The sequence below is a fragment of the Rhinopithecus roxellana genome, chromosome 12 (genome assembly GCF_007565055.1).
Source record: "Rhinopithecus roxellana isolate Shanxi Qingling chromosome 12, ASM756505v1, whole genome shotgun sequence".
In the NCBI taxonomy this organism is placed as follows: domain Eukaryota; kingdom Metazoa; phylum Chordata; class Mammalia; order Primates; family Cercopithecidae; genus Rhinopithecus; species Rhinopithecus roxellana.
In genome coordinates, this window is record NC_044560.1 from 27,901,669 (window position 1) to 27,921,874 (window position 20,206).

General features: G+C 56.0%; 1 protein-coding gene across 2 annotated transcripts; it reads right to left on the reverse strand.

The window, feature by feature from the left end:
* Positions 1 to 309: 309 nt before the first annotated feature.
* LOC104674267 (protein FAM131C) lies at positions 310 to 18,279 on the reverse strand. 2 transcript variants are annotated; one of them, XM_030913021.1, is made up of 7 exons: positions 18,039 to 18,279; positions 6,113 to 6,228; positions 5,026 to 5,061; positions 4,633 to 4,726; positions 2,414 to 2,596; positions 2,038 to 2,148; positions 310 to 1,252 (listed from the first exon to the last, which is right to left on the reverse strand). In XM_030913021.1, exons 1-7 carry the CDS (start codon positions 18,058 to 18,060, stop codon positions 972 to 974), a joined length of 843 nt encoding a protein of 280 aa, XP_030768881.1. In that variant the 5' UTR covers positions 18,061 to 18,279; the 3' UTR covers positions 310 to 971. The 2 variants fall into 2 exon arrangements, with proteins under 2 accessions (XP_030768881.1, XP_030768882.1); XM_030913022.1 differs by lacking the exon at positions 18,039 to 18,279 and adding an exon at positions 5,507 to 5,559 and having other exon boundaries at positions 6,113 to 6,162.
* Between the last annotated feature and the right edge of the window lie 1,927 nt (positions 18,280 to 20,206).

The following is a 20,206-nucleotide window of genomic DNA, read 5'->3' on the forward strand; positions in this document are numbered from 1 at the left end:
GAGATGCCAGGCAGAAAGGGTCCCCCACCAGGTCTATGATGCTTGACCTTATGGATTAACAGGACCCTGTGTCGCTCAAGCCCTAGTCTCCTGCTTGGCTGAGCCACAGTTCAAACAGCTGGGTCCCCAAGTGTAGCTCCCTGAGGAGTCCACAGAGACTTGGGCATCCTCCAAGGGCCCTCTCTGGCTAGGTGGGAGCAGGTTGACCAGCTATGTGAGCGTTGGCAGTAGGGACCTTCCCTGACTCCCTCCGGACTTCGTCCAGGGGCCCAAGGTCACATCTTCCCAGCAGAGACCAGGCCAAGGTCATCCAGGGTGAATCGACCACTTTAACGTCCTCAGAGAACCTTGAGTGAGATGGGAGGGAGCTGCAAGGAGCGAGAATGGGCTCCCAGGGGCGAGGAGCAGGGGACACCGAGGAAGCAAGTTCAGAGAGGGAGGAACAGACAGACAGACACTCTAGAGAGACAGATGTCCTGGTGAGGATAGCCGGGGAGCAGGGGCTGAGCTACCAGAAGTGGCCACCCCACCTTTGCTGGGGTCAGACACACAGAGAGAGTGGGGAGGGACTGAGCCCCAGGTACAGGCAGGGTTCCCAGACCCCACTCTAAGTGGGTTTCAGTTCTCTCCATAGCTGTCCTGGGGGCCTGGCAGTTGCTCCTCTGGGCCAGGCTGCCCTGGTGTCTCTGAGAGTCCTTGAGTTCCCTGAGGGCAGACACCCTGCAGGGGAAGGTGCCCACCTGAGTGAAGTAATGAAGGGGGAGGGGTTATGGCTGCCACTGCTGGGGCAGGTCTGCCGAGGCACAGAGAGGCCATGATGAGCGCTGGCCCCATCCCTGCCACACCTACCCTGTGCCTACCCAAGGGGTCAAGAGATGCCCTGCCCTGGACCCCGGGATCCAGATATGCCTGGACTGCCCACCAGGCGAGGTCATGGTGTGAGCAGGTGCTGGACCAGCACAGCCCCGGCCTCAGTTATAGAACACCTCGTCCTCCTCCCAGAGGGAACCGCTGTCCACGGAGGGGAGGGAGCCCGGTAGCTGCGTCCCACCCTCAGGTCCTTGGTGCCTGGGCCGCCGCCGCCGATGCTGCAGCTCTGAGCTGGGGGGCTGCGGGATGCCAGCGGTGCCGGGGGTCTCCTCAGGTGAGGGACAGCTCTCAGGGGAGAGGCTGGGTGAGGAGAAGGCCTGAAGGCTGTCATCCTGTGAGGGGCCACTGGGAAGGCTGTCCTGAAGGTAGATGCTCTCCAGATCTGGAAAAGCAACGGGATGACGGGGAAATGGCGTCCCGAATGCGGCTCTTCGCCCTCTCTGGGGGTGTGAGAAAGGGCAAGGGGCAGAAGACCTGCCTCCAAATCCAGCTGTGTGACTGGCGAGCGTTGTGACCTTGGTCAAGTCACCAAAACCCTCTGAGCCCCAGGTTCCTCCTCGAGGCAGTAAACGGAGGAGTCAAGAGTGGGCTTGGAGCCAGCCTGTGCTCTCTGAGAACTGGGACAACCAGTGCTCCCCTGGGCCTCTGTCCCCTCCCCGTCCCTCTCCATCTGTCAGGGAGGATTAAGTGCAGGCTTCCCCCAGGGCCAAGGCTCCTTGAAGCCCTCAATAGTAACCTGGGCTTCTAGAAAGGCGGTTGCTTGCGTCTGGTGCTAAGTTTCAGATCCGGCTCTGACACTTCTAACTGTGTCATTTGGAGTAAGTGTCTGAACCTCTGAGTGCCTCTGTTTCCTTATTTGTAAAATGGGGACAACAGGACCCCCTCCCTAGGGCTGCTGTGAGGGTTCCGTGAGATGCCTGGTGCACAGCCCTCAGTGCGGTAAGCACTCGATCCCCGCCCCCACTGTGCTCATTCTCTCCTTCCTGCTCCTGGCACTGCCGGGCAATGGGCAGGGCAAGGATCACTGCCGCATTTTGCAGATGAAGAAACTTAGGCTGAGAAAAGGAAGGGGCTTGGCCGAGGTCACACTGCATTTGGTGGTGGGCAGGCATCCAGCCTCAGCTCCGCTCTGCTCACCCCCCCGCCCCCGGACCTCCTGGGCTGTACCTTGGAGCTGCACGATGCCCTGGGGGCTGTTCTCGGGGTGCAGTTCCTCGTCGTCCAGCGAGGACCAAGCGCTCAGTGTGGCCTCTGTGATGGCAAACTGCTCAGCGACCCCTGGGGGGACAGCGAGATCTGGCTTGGTGGGGGATGGGTGGGGACAGCCTCAGTGCCTGATGGAGCTGCTCCAGGACAGGCTGGAGGGTGGCTGCCTCTCAGCGCTGCCCATCCACGCCCCAGTGGTCAAGAATGCTCACTTAACAGCCCCCCACCCTTTGCTATTATTTTTTCCTGCCCAGACAATGCCCATGCAGTGATCTGGGCCCCCCAAGGTCCCAGCTTCACCCCCACAGAGCCCTGGCCAGTCCCCCTCCTCACTGACCTGCAGCAAAGCGGGCCTCACGCAGCTCATCCGGGAGGCAGCAGTAATGCTCGTCCTCAGCTGGGGACAGCTCCCAGCCTGCCCGCTGGGCACTCCAGCCCTTCCACTCGATGAGGTGGGCCACGCGGCCTCGGGCCATGGCCGTGGGCTTTGTGATGTGGTCCTTGATGCTCTGCACCACCCCTGGGGCATGGAGGGCATCTGGGTGACTGTCCTGACACAAGACCCAGCCCAGGGCCTGGCCTCCATGCCTCAGGCCCACCCGGTGGCCTGTACCCCACATTCCCTCAGTGTGCCACGGTCTCCATCAGTGCCCCACACCTCCCCAAGGGCCTATACCCATCTAACTTTTCCCGTCCTCCAAAGCCTCCTTCTCACTCCTGCCTTGAACCCTCTGAGCTCTGCGGCCCCCTCCCCTCAATGCCCCCACCCACTGGCATCCACATTTCCTCCCAGCATCCTACCCCTAGTCCATGTTCCCACCCACTGGGTGCTTCTTCCCCAGATCGCCCACACCCCTCACTCCCTTTCTGACTAAGTTCAGACCCTTCCGCCCAAGGAGATCCACCCGAGGACCATTCATGAGTCCCCAGCTTTCTCCATGATCCATTAAATACATTCTGAGAGAGCATCTCTGTAGCCTGCCAGCTCTGCTGAAGGTGAGACCTGGGTGGGTAGAGCAGGCAGGGAAGGCTTCCTGGAAGAGGGGACCTGGGATTGAAATTTGAAGGTGGGTAGGGTTTGAACAGATGGAGGCAAGACTGGAGGCTTTTTCAGTGATGAGAAGAGGATGAAGGCATGGAAGAGTCTGGTGTGAGCTCAGGAGTAGCTGGGGTGAGACATGGGGTCCACACTAGGACCGGGTGACAGGAGAAGTGGGGAGCTGATCAGGGCCAGAACAGGGTTGGGGAGAATGAGGTGGAGGGCTCAGACGTTCCTGTGCAGTGGGGAGCCCCAGCAGGGTAATGAGCAAGAGAGTGAGCAGTTAGCACAGCTGTTTAGGAAGACACCCCAGTTGGAGGATTAGGGGTTACTGCAGGGACCCAGTAACACACCTGGCAAGGGCTGGGCAGACAGAGAGGAGGGGTCGGGGGCTTTGGGAGGAGAGCTGTTGGATGTGTAAAATGGAGAGGAGGCTGCCAGGAATGGGTCAGCACCACCATTAAGCAAGGCTGAGAACAGATCTGGGAGTCACCCAGGTCCCCGAAGCCATGATGTGATGTGAGGAATGGCAATATTTAAGTAGGAGGAAGTATCCACAAAGGTAATTAGAGAGTGGGGAAAACAGGAAAGATGGGAGTGTGGAAGAAAACAGAGACTCTCCCTCCCACCCACTTAGTTGGGGAGTGTTGGCAATTGGAGAGGATGTTTTGTAGGAAGTGGGGGTTCAAGTGGCCCTTGATGGGCAGTTGAGGTGGAGGAAGGTGCTGGAGATGGAGGAAAGGCACAGGCCAATGTGGGGAGGGAGGGCCCCAGGGGCCTCAGGGGAGCTGGGTGGGATTTAGTGCTGGGGCCACCTGATGCTGTGGTGGCCACCGAAACCCCCTCTACTGGCCTGGGAGCCCACGCCCAGCTGCTTCAGGTGCTGCTGCTGTCAGCTCACACCATTATCTGGAGAACCACCCTGAGCTCCTGGGAGCCTCCTCACCTGGAGATGCCGGGAGGCTGCGGAGTCCTCCCCAGGGGCAGCCAGTGAGGCAGCAATGGGGGAATATAAAGTCCAGCCCCATCAATTCTGGGGTACTATTCGTGCTCCCACGCTCCCAGTGGGACCAGGTGGGCAGGGCTAGACTCCTGCTGAACCCCTTCCCCAGCCCCCTCTGCCTCCCCCGCTGCCTGCTCGCTTCTCTTGAGGGCCAGTCTCCAGGGAATCACCTGCACAGTCATGCCGTGTCAGGCTCTGCCTCCAGGGAACCTGAACTAAGGTGATGTGACTGGCAGAGAGGCAGGGAGACCATGCCAGACAGACATCTGAAAAATTATGCCCCACCTCCGCAGAGCTTCTTGAGAACCTAGCAGTTTAACTCATGGAAACAGAACCCTGAGCCACTGGTCCCCTGGTGACCCGCATAACCCAGCATTGACTCTAGCATTTAGAAAATAGAGAATCCAACAGGGCTGCCGTCCTCCCACCTGCAACTCAGCTGTGCCCTTCCCACAGCCAGGGTCTACGGTGGGACTGTGCATTCTCCAAGGGCAGGAGAGTAGCCAGAACCTACCCACAAGGGACGAGGTGGCCAGGGCTGCCACGTTGTAGTTGCTGGGGCAGGACCTGGAGTTGGACAGGTAGCCGTTGGTGGTCTGGAAGCACCTCTGGAGGAAGGGGCAGGAGGAGTGAGCAGGGTGGGCCAGGTTGCTGGCCAACATCCCTCCAGCACCACTACCCATCCCTGTGTCCCAGACCACCAGGTCCTCTGGCCAGTGGGCAGGGACAGGGCAGCTCAAATCAGGGAGATCCTACCAACTCCCACAGGACCACCCCCACCCACTGTTTCATCAGACTCCTCTCCCCCAGGGCCAGCAGGACTGTGTGCCTGGGCTGGGCACAAAGGATAGAGGGATGGGGGTGTCAGCTGGGGCTGGCTAGACTGGGGGACACACAGTGCACTGACCTGCCAAGGATCCCAACAGAAATCCATCTGTTTGTCCTAAAACAAGAGGAGAGAGAGGATCAGGTAGGGCCTGGCACGCTGTGCCAGCAGATGGCCCGAGTCCTGCGGCCGTGGGTGGGGATGGGGGTCAGCTTTCTGGTGCTCCGTGAGGTCTGGGTCTGTCCTCTCATGGGTCATGCTCTGGTGTCCCCCGGCATGCAGAGAAAGAAGAAGGGGGCAACAGTGGTGCTGGGAGGAGAGGCAGCGGGGGCAGCTTATAAAGCGGGCTTGGGTGTGGGCTCTCACTTTGCCAAACATGTCTCTGCAAAATGGTGACAATGTCATTCATCTCACGAGTTGTGGTGAGGCCTAAATAACATAATGGAGGCTGAGAGCTGAGTGCGGTGCTTAGCAGGAGGGGTGTGCTGGTAGGGGGAATGGTAATTACATCAACTGATGAGTTCATGCCACAGACCCTAAGGCAAGGGTGGAAATTATGCACCAGAATTTGGGGTCCTTTGTGATCCTTAGTGACATCTTCTAAATCAATCTGGACTGAGAAACATATATAAAATTTCAATATATATTATATATAAATTATATTCATATAAATTATATATAATATAGTATATAAAAATTATAATACACAATTTACATATAATACATACTTATATATTATTTATATTTTATATATACTTATATATAATATATTTTTATTATATAATATAAATTTTTATATATAATTTATATAAATTATAATATATAATTATATATATTACATAACTTATATATAACATTCGTGAGGCTGCTCAGGAGTAGTGGGCTGGTAGCAGAATGTGTTGTCTGCAAGGCAGAGTTAATTTGTGCAGGAAGACCTTCAGGATGGACGGTCTTCTAAACAAGCCTGGTCCAGCCCCTGGATGCTCAGCCCAGTCCAGCCTCTCATGCTGCTGAATACCAGGCCTTAGGGCCCCTGGTCCCGCAGGGAGAAGAGGGTTTGGCAGGGAAGGAAGGAGACTGGAATGGATTCTGTTCCCTGCGGGAAACTGTAAGGGACAGGCCGGGAACTGGGGCACAGGCAGCACAGGGATGAGGAGCAACCAGTTACCTTGCCAGTGACATGGTCTACAGCCACGGTGGGAGTGTGGTCCGAGGGCAGGTCTGGGTTCAAGGGGTCCGTGCCCTGGGGCATGGGGCAGTCCTTGTGGGCACTTGTGAACAGGTCTGGAAATAAGAGCAAGAGGAGGAACTCAGCAAAGCCCGGCCCTCTCTTGCTTACAAGGCGTGTTCAAGGTCCCCCCATAAGATGGATGTGGCCTTATTTTTATCCAGCATCATTGTAGAGGAAGCCGACTCAAGTCCCCAGCAGGGGAGGGGTCCAGCCAGATGTCCTCCTGCCTGTGCCCTTCAGTGGGAATCACTGGCCTTATCTTCTTTTTACCCCCCTTTCGCAATTTCTAGCACCCACACTCCAGCATGTTTTTGGCCTCGTGGAGACGTTTAATCCATTTGCCCTGGTATTTCCCGACTAGCTCCTCTTTTGCTCCTGGCCCGGCTGACCCTCCGGCACGGCCTCTGAGCTCTCTCTCGCAGATGCCCTTACCTCTCACCCGGGTTTGAGTCTGACCCTCTTGCCCTGTGCCTGGATCTGATCTGAGGAGCTGAATGTTTCTGGAGAAAGTGACTGCCACGTGCTAGATTGTAGCCCCAGCCTCCTGTGGGATGCTGCCCGGATCCTTCCCTGTTTCTCCATTTCCTGCTGCCTTTGTTTCCTGCCAGGCTGACAACTTCACCCCAACTTTCCTTCTCAGACATGAAACACACTCCCTCCCCTACCCCACACACTGCTGGGGGCTTCTGCCCCTCCCTCACTGGGTCCAGGATCCTTGGAAAGGTGTCACCTGGATCTTTCCACCCAAATCACCAGAGCCTGCCTGCACCTTTGCCCACATCATCGCCTTTCTCTCCTGCAACGAAGGAAGAGCTGTTCCTGCTGCACCCAAGACCTTCTGGCCCATCTACCCAGGGCTGGGTCCTGCCCCTGCCCTCGCCTCAGGGGCTCTGTTCTCCCTCCTGCGGAGTCACTGCTCTCTCCACTCCGTCCGCCTCGAAGCGTTCAGCCAGCACCGCATACGCTGCCATGCTTGTTGGGCTCTGGACCTTCTCCCACATTCTCACGCCTCTGTTCCCTTACCACTGGGTGGGGCCATCAGCATCCCAGCATCTCCTGTCTTTTGAGAAGCTTGTGACCACTGTTTCCTTCCAGCAACTTAGCCGTTCCTTTGCTCCCTTCTCGCCGGACGTGCAGAGAGCTGTGTCCCACCTCTACTTCCTTGTCCTCCAGTTCTCCTCCCCCCATTCCAAGCAGGCTTTCATAAGGCAGCCCTTGCCAAGCTGCCAGGAACCTCCATGGGGCCAACTCTAATGGGGGCCGCTCCAGCCTCTTCTTGGAGCTAGAGCTGTGCAGCCTGCCCGCCCTATTGAGCCTCGCTCTTATCCTGGCCTCCGGCCTCTCTGGCTGCTGTCCTGGGTCCCCTCTGTGGCTCCTCCCTGGCTCACCCCTGCCCACTGGCTGGCACCACACTTCCGCCCTGGCCCTTCACCACCCTTTCTCCCCAGGAGGCCTCACCTTCGTGTTTCTGCTGCCCACTGCCCATGTGCACACCTCCAGCCCTGACTCCTCACTTGAGCTCCCAACTGAGTTTCCAGCTCTCTACATGGATGCCCAAGGGACACCTCAAGCACACCTGGGCAAAAGAGGACTCCCAAATCCGGGTCTACCTCCCCCCGTGTCCCCCACTGCACCAACTACAACTCTAGGAGTTTCTCAGGGTCCTGCCTTCCCCCATTCTCCCGGGGACCACCCAGTAAACCGGCAAATGCTATTAGCCCTCTCCTAGGTCTATTCCAGGTCTCCCCGCTCCCTTCTCCCAGGGCTCCCCTGCTGCAGGCATCCTCCCTCCCTGAAAGACAATGGTCCCTGCGCTTACTCTCTGCCCGCCAGCGGAGGGACTTTATGCTCTAGGCCAGATTGTGTCACTGGGGTTAGGGGACCATATGGGTGCTGCCTCCAATTCCCCTGGATTCCTTTTTCCTGTTTTTGCCCCCCATGCCCTGCATGGCTTCTAAGAGGCACCACCTGTGGCTCTTTCTACAGGGGCTGCCCTGGGTAAATTTCTGTTGGCCCCACCTGGAGCAGCCCCAATCCCGTGACTGCCAGCTGCAGGACTCCTTTGTCTGGGATCAGAAAATTCCCCTTCACTTGCCCTCCAGAGTACCCTGCAGGATGAGGCTGAGGCCAGGCCTGAGACCACCCCACTGCCTGGTTGGCCTTCTCTATCCTCCTCTCGCTCCGTTCCCTACTGGCGTCCTCTGGAAGGTTCACCTCATATCAATTGTACCCAAATCCTCATTTCAGGGGCAGCTTCTGAGGAGCTGCTCCAAAGCTCTCCGGGTCAGGGCCTGGAGCCAGACTGTCCTGTCCAAATCCCAGTTCCACCCTTACCACCTACGAGACCTGAGCAAGTGCCTTCCCCTCACCCATTTCCTCATCTGTAGAGTGGGCCATTGAGCGAGACTGTTCTTGTTCTTCAGGAATTGTCTAGTGGGATCCAAAACTGAGAACACGGAAGCCTTGAAGCCCCTGTGTTTCCAAGCAAGCCACTGTCGCCAGTGGGGACGGAGATGACCCCATCTCTAATGTGGCCGAAACGGGCTCTGCAACCCCAGCCATCAACCATCCTTCTGACTCCAACCAACCACATCTCCCCACATGCTAACAGGAGGTTCCCAGAGGATCATGTGCAGAAATGTGGGATGCCTGCAGAGGCAGACGAGGCCCCAGTTAAATATCTCTATAATCAGTGAGAGACAGCAGGTGGGGGTAGGTGGGGGCGGGGTGGGCTGGGAAGCAGCCAGCCCTCTAGCCTGTGCTATGGCAAGGATGGTGAGATGTTCAAAGCAAAGCAGGCAACTAGGAAGGAGTCATGGCTGGGCCTCACTGGGACTGCTAAGAGGGCTGCTTGCAGGGTGAGGGGACCACAGCCCCCATGCTGCAAGGGGAACACTTTAGGAGGAGAGGGAAGATGGGCAGGGAATGGAAGAGGTCAAGCCAGGTCAGGCCTTCCATGACAGGGGCTCTATAGTCAGCAGCCTCCACCACCCCCGCCACACCCAGATGGCTCCCCAGAGAACTCACACAGGCTAAGCTGGGAGATCCAGGACCCCATTCCACCTCACCCCCACCACTGTCTCCTCTCACTCCCCTCCGGCCACCCTGATCCCTCTCCTGGGGCATCCTCAGAGCTGCCCAGACACACCTGCCTCAGGGCCTCTGCACTGGCGGTCTCCTCCCCACGTCCGGAGCTCCCTCCTCCCAGACACCCAGGGATTCACTCCCTCACTCCACGCAGGTCTCTGTTCCAATGCTGGGACCTCAGCGAGGCCTCCCCCAATGGTCTGATTTACAGCCGACCCTTTCTCGGTCCCCATCCTGTTTGGGACATAGCTCCCATCTCCCTCCTCATCGTGAGTGTCCATCTCATTCATTGACTCTCACTAGAATATGAGCTCTGCAAGGGCTGGCCCCTTGTCTGTTTCCTTCACCACAGCCATCTCAGCACCTGCCATAGGGCCTGGCACACATAGGCACTCATTGCATATTTGGGTAAGAATGAAGGCATGAATATTTGGGTGCCTGCCACACAGACATCTCAACAGTGAGCCGGTGTTGGTCAAGGGAGACCCTAAAGCCCCTGATAAAATAACAAGTCTTGACCCTTTCTCTGAAATCCCTCATGCCACACCCCAGCATGCCAGAGGAAAAAGGAATGCCAAGAGGGGACAGAGGTCAGCAGGGTAGAGATCCCACTGTGGCCTGCAGGTCACCAGCCCTAGCCGGCAGGGGAAGGTGGGCATTCAGTTGGAGGTGAGATTAAGGACTCCTTTTCTTTTCTTTTCCCTTCCTTCCTTCCTTCCTTCCTTCCTTCCTTCCTTCCTTCCTTCCTTCCTTCCTTCCTTCCTTTTGTCTGTCTGTCTTTCTTTCTTTCTTTCTTTCTTTCTTTCTTTCTTTCTTTCTTTCTTTCTTTCTTTCTTTCTTTCTTTCTTCCTTTTTCTTTCTTTCTTTCTCTCTTTTCCTTCCTTCCTTCCTTTCTTCCCTCCCTCCCTCCCTGTCTGTCTTTCTTTCTTTCTCTCTCTCTCTCTCTTTCTTTCTTTCTCTCTCTCTCTTTCTTTCTTTTCCTTCCTTCCTTCCTTTCTTCTTCTTCTTTTCTTTTCTTGTCTTTCTTTCTCTTTCTTTCTTTTTCTTTCTTTCTTCTTTCTTTCTTTTTTTTTTTTTTTTTTGACAGAATCTTGCTCTGTCACCCAGGCTGGAGTGCAGTGGCGCGATCTCGGCTCACTCTAACCTCTGCCTCCCAGGTTCAAGCGATTCTCCTGCCTCAGCCTCCCGAGTAGCTGGGATTCCAGGCACCCACCACCACACCCAGCTCATTTTTGTATTTTTAGTAGAGACAGGGTTTCACCATGTTGGCCAGGCTGGTCTCGAACTCCTGACCTCAAGTGATCCGCCCACCTCGGCCTCCCAAAGTGCTGGGATTACAGGTGTGAACCACCGCGCCCAGCCTGAGATTAAAGTTTTCATCCCAACTGGTTTAGATTTAGTTTGCAGAAGAGACCGTAAGTTTCTGGGATCTACCCAAAGGTAAGCAGGTGAGCTAGTAAGGGAGGCTGGAGGCAGAGACTGGAGCCAAGGAAAGATCTTACTGACCACTCCATCCATGACCCAGGCAGGCCTAAGGAGGTGAGAGGCCTAAGGAGGAGATCCCACCACATGGGATCATGTGGGCTGAGCTGTGTGCCTGCACACCATAGCACTCAGCTCATCTTGTTCTTTTTCCTGAGTCCCCGCTATGTGACCCTGAGCTAGTCCTGCCCTTCTCTGGGCTCCAGGGCCTCCATTTCTACAAAGGCCATGTTGTCCAGGCCCTTCAAAGGCAATGTTCAAACTGGGGGTGCATCTTTCAATGGGTCATGCAGCCATTTATTGATTAGGCCTTATTTTAATGGCATAGAACGGAAAATATCAGAGCCACGTTAAGTATTACTGCAAGTCACGTTAAGTATTACTGCAAGTCACGTTAAGTATTACTTTATGAAGCTTCTGTTTATGCAGACACAAGTCTGTGCAGATGTGTGTGCACAACACACACACAGTAAAAATTTTCTGTGTGTGTATTCTGGGTCATGATGCAAAATATATTATTCCTATGGGTCCAGTCAAAAAAGTTTGCAAGTTGCCAATCTTGAGGTTCTGGAAATTCTGCACATCCTGGACAAGCCAGGGCCTGCCAAGGTACAGACAGATGGTACTGGCCATAGGCTGACCCTGGGAACTTGAGAGGCGTTAGGGTATTTCTAGGACCCCTGGTCACCCCCTGAAGCTTTTTTACAACTCTCCAGCCACAGAACAGGGAGTGAGGTTGATGGGGAGGGGAGCCGGGCACGGCGGAGGCTGATGGTGATGCCAAAGCCTGGCAGAGGCATGACTTGAACAAGGTCATTCGTTGAGATGGTTGTGGGCTTGGAGGACTCCTGGCTCCCACCCCCTCCCCAGTCCGCCTGGCTCCCCACCTCAGTTGGGGTTCGGGTGTCTTCGCCAAAGCTGCCTGCTCCCCCTGAGGACTTTGGCCCCGTGATGTCACAGGCTGGTTGCCATGGGGACGTCAGGTAATGAACCAGCCCAGGGTGAAATCACAGGCTGTTCTTCGCCCAGCTGGGACTGGTGGCCACGTCACCACTGGCAACTGGAAAAACACAGAGTGTCATGTGGCATGGGGGCTGGGAGGCAGCCCGAGGGGACCGCTAGCACCTGCTCCTGTGGCTCCCTCTCCCAGAAGGACACCCCCTTTCTTTCAGTCCACATCCTACTCTCCTGACCTCAAGGTCAGAGTTCCCTTCTCAGACCTGCCCCCTCCCTCCCCCACCTCCTCTGTCCACAACAGTGACAGGCTTCTGGTTGCCATGGCAACCTGAAAAGGGCCATCTTGATCCTTCAAGGAGAGGGTGTCAACCAGATGCCTCCTCCATCGCTCTGTCTTCAACCAGAGCTTCTCCTCTGCATCTTGAGGGTGCTTCCTGCCTTCCTATGCCAGCTCCTCTTCAAACTGCTTTAGAGTCTAACCTCCCAGACAGTTCCTCCTGATGTCCAGCCTAAACCCCTCTTGTTGCAGTTCCCATACTCGTCTTCTCTGCTTGATCCTTGGGTGAGTCTGCAGCACAACCCCTCAGGCTCTTCTCATCTGCTTCAGGGTCTTCCAACTCCTTTAAGCCGTTCTTTGGGGCTCTGTGTCCCAGCCCATTAGTCACCATGGTTTCCATCTACCCCAAGAGTGTCTCCCAGGGCTCTGTACCCCAGAGGGCAGAGAGGGACCATGTTTGACTCTGCAGCAGCCCAGGGAGGGTAAACATCCTCTTGAAACCACACAGGAACTGAGCAGCAGCCTGGGGTCTAAGTGTCCCCTGATGCTCCTCCCCGGCCAGCCTCGGGCTTCTCCGCTCAGCTTCTCAGGGGACCTGCAGCCGATGCGGCCCCTCCAGCCAACCATTGCCGGGTATGTACTGCCCAGCTGTGACGCGTCGGGCTTTGCCCTTGGCTCTGAAGAGAACATAAGTGGCCAAGGCATTCCTCTTACAGTCCCTGAGCTGGGTTTAAGTCCCAACTCTCACTTTCTGCTCAGGGGGTGGGCTTGCGACTTAGCCCCTGTGAGCCTTGGATTCTCATCTGTGAAATAATACCAGCCCGGAAAGGGCTGCAGCAGGGACGACGCACCTACCACAGCAAGCAGTCCGTAGACAGCAGCCGCTCCACCCCTCTCCCCTCAGTGTCTCTCTCTGGACAAGGGACACATCTTGGTCAGCCACTCCTCTGGTCCTGTCCCCAGGGCTGGAGCTGGCCCTGGAGGCTCCGCAGAGGGAAGCCCGTGAGGGTGAGTCCTTGGCCTCTCTGCCTGTTGAATCACTACCAGGGCAGCAGGTCACAGAGCTTGGCAGAGGCCAGGCCTTGAGTGGACTGAGTGTCCCCTTCCTCCCCAGGACGTTTGTTTACGGGTCACCTGAGCCGTGACAGTAGCTCATCCATGGGTTGGCTCAGCTCAGAGCTATCCAAAGGGGTCCCTTTCCCTCCCTGTGCAAGGATGGAGAGAGAAAATGGGCTCCTCCCCGGGACTTCCACACACTCCTGCTCCTCCCCACTTCCTTCCCCAGGCTCCCTCCCATCCTGTGACCCGGTCTCTGGGAACATCTTGCTCTAGCCTCACCTCCCCCAAGCAACCTGCCCAGATTGGCCTCTGCTGGATCAGGTGACTCCCTCACCTGTGGCCCTAATGGCCAAAGTCTGGCCTGCAGTGATTTGCCGCCACTGTTTACTGAGCAGGTGTGACAGTACTGTGTCAGGTACTGTCCTAGGCCTATTCACCCATGATCTCTCATTTAACCCACACAACAATCCTGCAAAGTAGGTATTATGCCCATTTTACAGATAGGAAAACAGAGGCTCAGAGAGGATAAATCACTTACGTGAAGTCACCCACTAATAAGCAGCAGAGATGAGGGTGGGTCACACTTCGGCCCGTGTGAAACTCCAAAGCTTGTGCCCCAACCACTAAACAGGGCTGATCTCCAGACAGGGTCCTCAGGTCATCCTTCCAAGGGTTCAGGCATCCTGCCTCCCCCATTAGGTTACTCCACGGGCAAAGCTGTACCTCTCTCATCAGCCTGTGAGCTCCTGAAGGGCAAGGTCCCACCTACCCTTTCCTCAGTCCCTGGTGTAGGACTGCTCAGGACTTGGAAGCTATGGGTGGCTCTGGTGAGTCCCCTTAGAGCTTGTGCCTTCACCCAGGCATGACCAGATGTCTGATTTTCCAGAAGAAAATTCTCGGTCTCTCGTTTCTACTCTCACCCCTGACCCCACCGACCCCCAGGGCATTGGAGACCCCCAAGGTGGGGCCAGGAGGCTGATCAGTTGGCCTGGAGGAGAGGACTGGGGCATGAGTGGGCAGGCAGTGTGGTTATGGCACCAAGGGCATGAAGTAGGTACTGAGCCCCTGGAACTGGAGAGAAGCAGGGCAAATATTCCCCTCTGTTCCATACAGACTGCCACTGGTTGCAGAGCCCCAAACAAATAGGGACCATTCAAGTTTTCCAAGAGGTTGTTTTTCTAAGCACTGGCCATATACTGAGCACCTCTTTTTGTTTTTGAGACAGGGTCTTTGTTGCCCAGGCTAGAGTGCAGTGGAGCAATCACAGCTCACTGCAGCTTCGACCTTCAGGGTTCAAGCCATCCTCCTGCCTCAGCCTCCCAAATAGCTGGGACTACCAGCGCACACCAATACACATAGATAATTTTTTAAAAGTTTTTTTGTAGAGATGAGGTCTCACTATGTTGCTCACTGCAGCTTCGACCTCCTGGGTTCAAGCTATCCTCCTGCCTCAGCCTCCCAAATAGTTGGGACTACCAGCGCACACCAACACACCTAACTTTTTAAAAGTTTTGTTGTAGAGATGAGGTTTCACTATGTTGCACAGGCTGGTCTTGAACTCGTGGCCTCAAGTGATCCTCCCACCTCAGCCTCCCAGTGTTTAGATTATAAGCGTGAGCCACAGCACCTCTCTCTCTATAGGGACATAAGAAAGCAAAGGACAGGGTTTCCACACTCAGGCTCTGGGGTCGCACTGACGTGGATTCAAGTCCTGCCTCTCCATGCCCTGGTCATGTGACCTGAGGGAAGACCCTCCCGTTCTCTGAGCCCCATGTCCCTTGTCACAAGGTTGAATGAGAACTAACTAGGTCAGGAGAGCAAAGGCTCAGCCCGGCTCAGGATAAGCGCTCAACAAATGGTAGCTTAAAAATAGATAATGAACACAAAATAGCTCCTGGAAACAGCATTTGTTCCCTCAATCTGGTCCCAATCACTTTCTCAATGTCCTCAACACCTCAAGTGCCTGCCACCCACTGCCTTTCCCATGAGGCAGGATGCGGCTGAAAACCTCCGTAGGTTTCCCCTTTCAGCCATGAAGGCCTGCATTAGCTGTCTGCACAGACAGGTAATAAAAATTAAAGGCCGGGCACAGTGGCTCATACCTGTAATCCCAGCACTTCAGGAGGCTGAGGTAGGAGGATGGCTTGAGGGCAGGAGTTTGAGATAAGCCTGGGCAAGGCAACATAGTGAGAGCCTATCTCTATTATAATATATACAATATTAAAATTAAAAGCAAAAATGAGAGCGATAGCTAATATGTATGAGTGCTTACTATGTGTTGGGTACTGGTCTGAACGCCTTACATGAATTAAGCCATTTAGTCCGCCCAGCAACCCTATGACATCAATAATATTATAATTCCTATTTTAGAGATGGGAACACAGATACACACACAAGGTCAAGTCACTTGCTGAGGTCACAGAGCTAGTAAATGGTGGAGCCCTGCTTCTTATTCTGCACTCCTAGCCTCTCTACCAAGTATGCAGATGCTAACTGCTGCCAATGCTGGGATGGGGTGAATTTCCCAGGTGTGGCCTGACCTAGGTTTTGGGGTTTGGCTGGATGGCCCCAGCTGGGTGCAAGCTCTGGGCTCAGTATGGGCATCAGCCGGAGGCCTGCAATCCTTGGCCTTGGCCAAGGGTGGACGCACTCCCTTCACCCTTCCTTCTGCAGCAGTGCCTACCTGGCCTAGGAGGCACTTAGCACTCAGAGGCTACGATTAGCAATTGATTGCCAGTGCAGGGGCCAGGTGGGGGCACAGGAGCCCACAGGAGCCTGCAGCTCCAGGAGAGTAGACAGTTGCAGGCACCAGGGCCGAGGGCTGGCTGTGAGTGCAGAGACTGAGGCCCCAGCCTGTGGAGTCAGCATGCCATGGTTTAAATCTTGGCTTATCCTTTCCTAGCTGTGTGGCCCTGGACAAGTCTCTCCACTGCCGTCTGCCTCAGTTTTCCCACTCGTAAGACGAGGACTGTGTTCATATGTAACCCAAACTAGCTTTATCTGCCTAAAACTTTCAGACTAGTATGCGCTCGGAGAGCATCAGTGAGGAGGAGAGAACTGGGTGGGTCAGTGATGCAGCCACCCAGCGTCTCTGGGACCCTGGCTGGCCCCTGCCCACATGGCTCCCCATATTATTTTCACCTCAATCCAACTTTTTGGGTGCATGTTGAGACTGTCAAGGGCCCCATCTTCTCAGGAGGGGGACAAGGCTGGACTATACAACTAGATCTGGGGGGCACTGGGGAAGCCCAGGCTGCAGAAGGAAGAGTGGAGGGAGCGCATTCTTGGCTGCTGTGGCCCCAAAGAGCCCTGGCAGAGGGGGCGGTGGAGGGACCCCCAGGTGTGGGGTCAGAGGACCTGGGCCCCAGCCTCTCAGGGTGACCTTAGCAGGCGTCTCTTCCTCCTTAGCCTCTGTCCCATGCTCAGTGGGTCCTCAGCTCAAATGCCAGTCCACTGGGGCTGGGACCCCAAGGTGCCTGGCATGGGGTGGCCAAATGAAGGGGAAGGGACCTGGCCACTGAGGAAACACTCAGATCCCCTCCACCTGGAGCCAGAGACTGCCTAGAATCTTTGGGGTTTCTGGAGCCTGGTGCTCCTAAAGAATCCTTAGCACTCCTCACTCTTCAAACTCCCTTCCCCTCCCACTAGGTTGCAGGACTCATGGACCAGGTGCTGTGCTGGGTTGCTTCCTGCTGGATGCCCAGCATGCACACGGTGCCTGGCACATGGCAGCTATCATGTTAATATCAGCTTAATGCATAGATAAGTAAAGGAACCTCACACAGCCTAACCCTGTGCCTTCCCCTTCCCCAGCCGTGATTCCGCCCCTGATACCTCCCAGAGACATCCTGAGCCACTTACCTGAATGCCCACAGGAACTCCTGAATAGAAGCCCTTAGGGTCCAGAGGATGGGGGGAAGGGCGTTATGCTGCCTGCTCAATACCCCCAGGACAAGGTCCCCTCTATTCTGGGTAAGCTACTAGGGTTGATGGGTGTGGTGGTGGTCAGTGGGTTTGGCCTCAGCCTGCAGACCCTGAACCAAGGCCAAAGCCACCCCCACTCCCAGCCACACCCCCCTGATCCCACTGTGGGGTGAACAGACCAAGGTGGGAGAAGGGCTCAGCCCAATCACTTGTCTAAAATGTTGCCCAGCGGCCTGTTGGAAAGCTGGTGGTGATGGGTGGGGGTGGAGGTAGGGGGCTCCAAAGACCAACCTGCCCATCCCCCAATCTCTGTGCAAGACTCTGTGTCCCCTACTCACCGATAGAAGAGGCCAGGGCCTGCCCTGGTCCCCCAGGGAAGGGCAGGTCCCTCCACCTCCCTGGGTACCACCTCAGGGAGAGCAGAGGGTGACAGGTCAGACACAAGAAAGACCCAGGCGGTAACTGGGAACATCAGCTGTGCTCTGGCTCTTCTGTCCCCTGACCAATGATGGGGTGGGGAGGAGGATTAGGGATAAAGGTGGGGGCAGGGGAACCTTCTTTATAACCTGTTCCCCACCATTAACCCTTTCCTGACAACAGGGTTCAGGGGCTCTGCAGATGGGGGCACCCGGTAAGACGTGGGAAGGGGTTGTGGGGGTGAGCTGGCAAGGCCTGTGTCTTGGGGAAGGGTGGGACGGGGAAGGTCTGCTAGTTCTCCCCGTGCCCCGCAGTTCCTCCGGGAAGCCAGGATGAACCGGAGCCTCCCTCCCCTCCCAGGCACCCGGCAGGGGGTGTGTGGCTGTAGGGATGAGAGCGCGGCACTGGACCCTGCTTCGTGTCACCTGCGGGGCTGCAAACCGGGGCGGGGATGCAGTGAGCTCTGCACGTGCGCTCTTTGCGCTGCTCCCCGCCCCCTACCGTCCCCAGCCCTGTCCCCTTCAGGACGCCGCGTCCTCGGGGGTGCGGCCGGGCCGTGAAGGGCGGGTCATCAGCCCCACCCCCCAGGTCTCCCAGCGGCGAGGGGACTGCACGGGTCCCCGGCGCCCGATCCCCCCACCCCCGGCCGAGCCCCCTCACCTCGCGACACGCAGGAGCCCATCACGGGGCCGCGGGGCCGGGCCGCTGCGCCCGGGGTGCGTGGGGCCGCGGGGCGTTCATGTCTCCGCGGGCCCGGAGCTGAGCACTGCGCAGCCAGAGGACGCGCTGGGCGGGGGGCTCGGGCGCCCTCGGCTCGGCCTCAGCTCCAGCCCGGGTCGTCCCCGCTGCCGCCGCGCCCGGCTCGCCTCGCGCCGCCGCCTCCAGCGCCGCTGCCTCCCGCGCAGCGCCCGCCGCTGCCAGGGGAGGGCGACACCGCGGGGCGCGGCGGGCGGGGCCCGGGGGAGCGCAGCCCGGAGGCCTGGGCGCACCTGTGGCCGCGGCGCGCGGGAGTGCCGCCTCTGTCCCTTTGGGCCTCCCTCACCTCCCGGGATTGCCCGGGCTGAAGGTCAGGGATGGGGAAGGAGGGGGCGGGGAGACTCCTGGCATTTGGGGCACAAAGTAAACAACATGAATTTAACCACAACAGCGACGACTGGGCACGAGGGTTTGGGGGCGAGGAGGGGTGTGCACAAGAACAACAGTTCCGTTGGGCCCATTTTGCAGAGGATGAAAGTGAGGCTCACAGAAGTTAGAGGCCTTGCCTGAGAGCCCTAAGCTGTGAGTTCAGCGACTTTTGACTGTCAACGCCTCATTCAGAGCTATTGAAATTAACATACGCAAAATAATATATGCCCAGAGGTGGGGTAGAGAGAGTGGGGGTAGATAGTGCGCTGGCGGCCTGGCAGCTGGATGAAGGGTCTCCAGCGATGGTTGAAGAGGGGGCCAAGGCTGCCTCTCAGGGCTTGTCTAGGGCAAAGTAAACTGAGGCATGGGTTTTTTTTTCCCAGCCCTGGACAGCCTCTGTAGTTATTCACACTCACACACACATACCTACACACACACTCTCCCATGTGTACATACCCTCATTCACACACTGATGGTCACACACACACATATATATGCACACTTGCATTCACACGCAGGCACGCACACTCACATACCTACACATGAATACACACAGTCTCCCATGTGTACATAACCACTCACACCCACACAATGACAGTTATACACTCACATTGAAGCACCTTGCATTTACACACACACACACACACACATCCCAGCTCCTGAGGTGTGAACATCCTTTAGCAAAATTTCCCATGTACACAGCACTCAGTGTCAGCATCTGAGACCCTCACTCTCACACGGCATCTCACTCCTTCACGCCCACCTGTGCACCAGGCAGGGCAGGCACTCTTGTGTCTGTTTTCCAGTTGAGGCAGCCAGGTTCGCTGGTGGCGGCAGAGAAAGGTTTTAAAGAATGAATAAGGAGGGGCCAGGCGCCGTGGCTCACGCCTGTAATCCCAGCACTTTGGGAGGCCGAGGTGGGCAGATCACCTGAGGTCAGGAGTTTGAGACCAGCCTAGCTAACATGGTGAAACCCTGTCTCTACTAAAAATACAAAAACTAGCCAGGCATGGTGGTGGTGGGTGCCTGTAATCCCAGCTACTCAGGAGGCTGAGGCAGGAGAGTCGCTTGAACCCAGGAGGCGGAGGTTACAGTGAGCCAAGACCGTGTCACTGCACTGCAGCCTGGGCTATAAGACAGAAACTCTGTCTCAAAAAAAAAAAAAAAAAAAAAAAAAAAGCTGAATATGGTGTAATCCCAGGTGGAGAGCAGTTCTGTGCCTGACCCTGATATCAGCAGACCTGGGTGAATGAGGGCTTAGCTCACACAAGCTGTGTAACCTAAGGTAAGTTGCTTCGCCTCTCTGAATCTCAGTTTTTTCATCTGTTAACTTAGGGTAAAAATCTCACCTCATGGGATTGCTGTGAGAGCTAATGAAATTAATATATGCAAAATGACTGGCATGTAGTAGGTACTCAACTTAGGAGTAAAATTAAATAATAGTGATAGTGAACAAAAACAGGTATGATGTGTTATTACTCCACCACAGCTTCCCGACAACCACAGGGAAGCCTGAGAACTTCCATTCAACAGATACATATAAAGCATCTACTGTGTGCCAGTGTGAACAAGACAGATGTGCCAATCCTTGAGTCAGCACTGTATTCAGTCACAGTGGCTCAGAGCCTCCCTAACTGTACCCTCCAGGTCTGGCCTTGGAGGGCGTGGCTCAGAAGGGATGGCCCTCTATCACCTTGGATGCC

Coding starts and splice junctions, on each gene's coding strand:
- LOC104674267 (XM_030913021.1), bottom strand. CDS start 18,060: ATGGGCTCCTGCGTGTCGCGAG. Junction 6,229..18,038: donor GGGCTCCTGCGTGTCGCGAG/GTGAGGGGGCTC, acceptor TCTTATTTCCAG/ACCTGTTCACAAGTGCCCAC. Junction 4,727..5,025: donor TCTGTTGGGATCCTTGGCAG/GTCAGTGCACTG, acceptor CCCTTCCTCCAG/AGGTGCTTCCAGACCACCAA.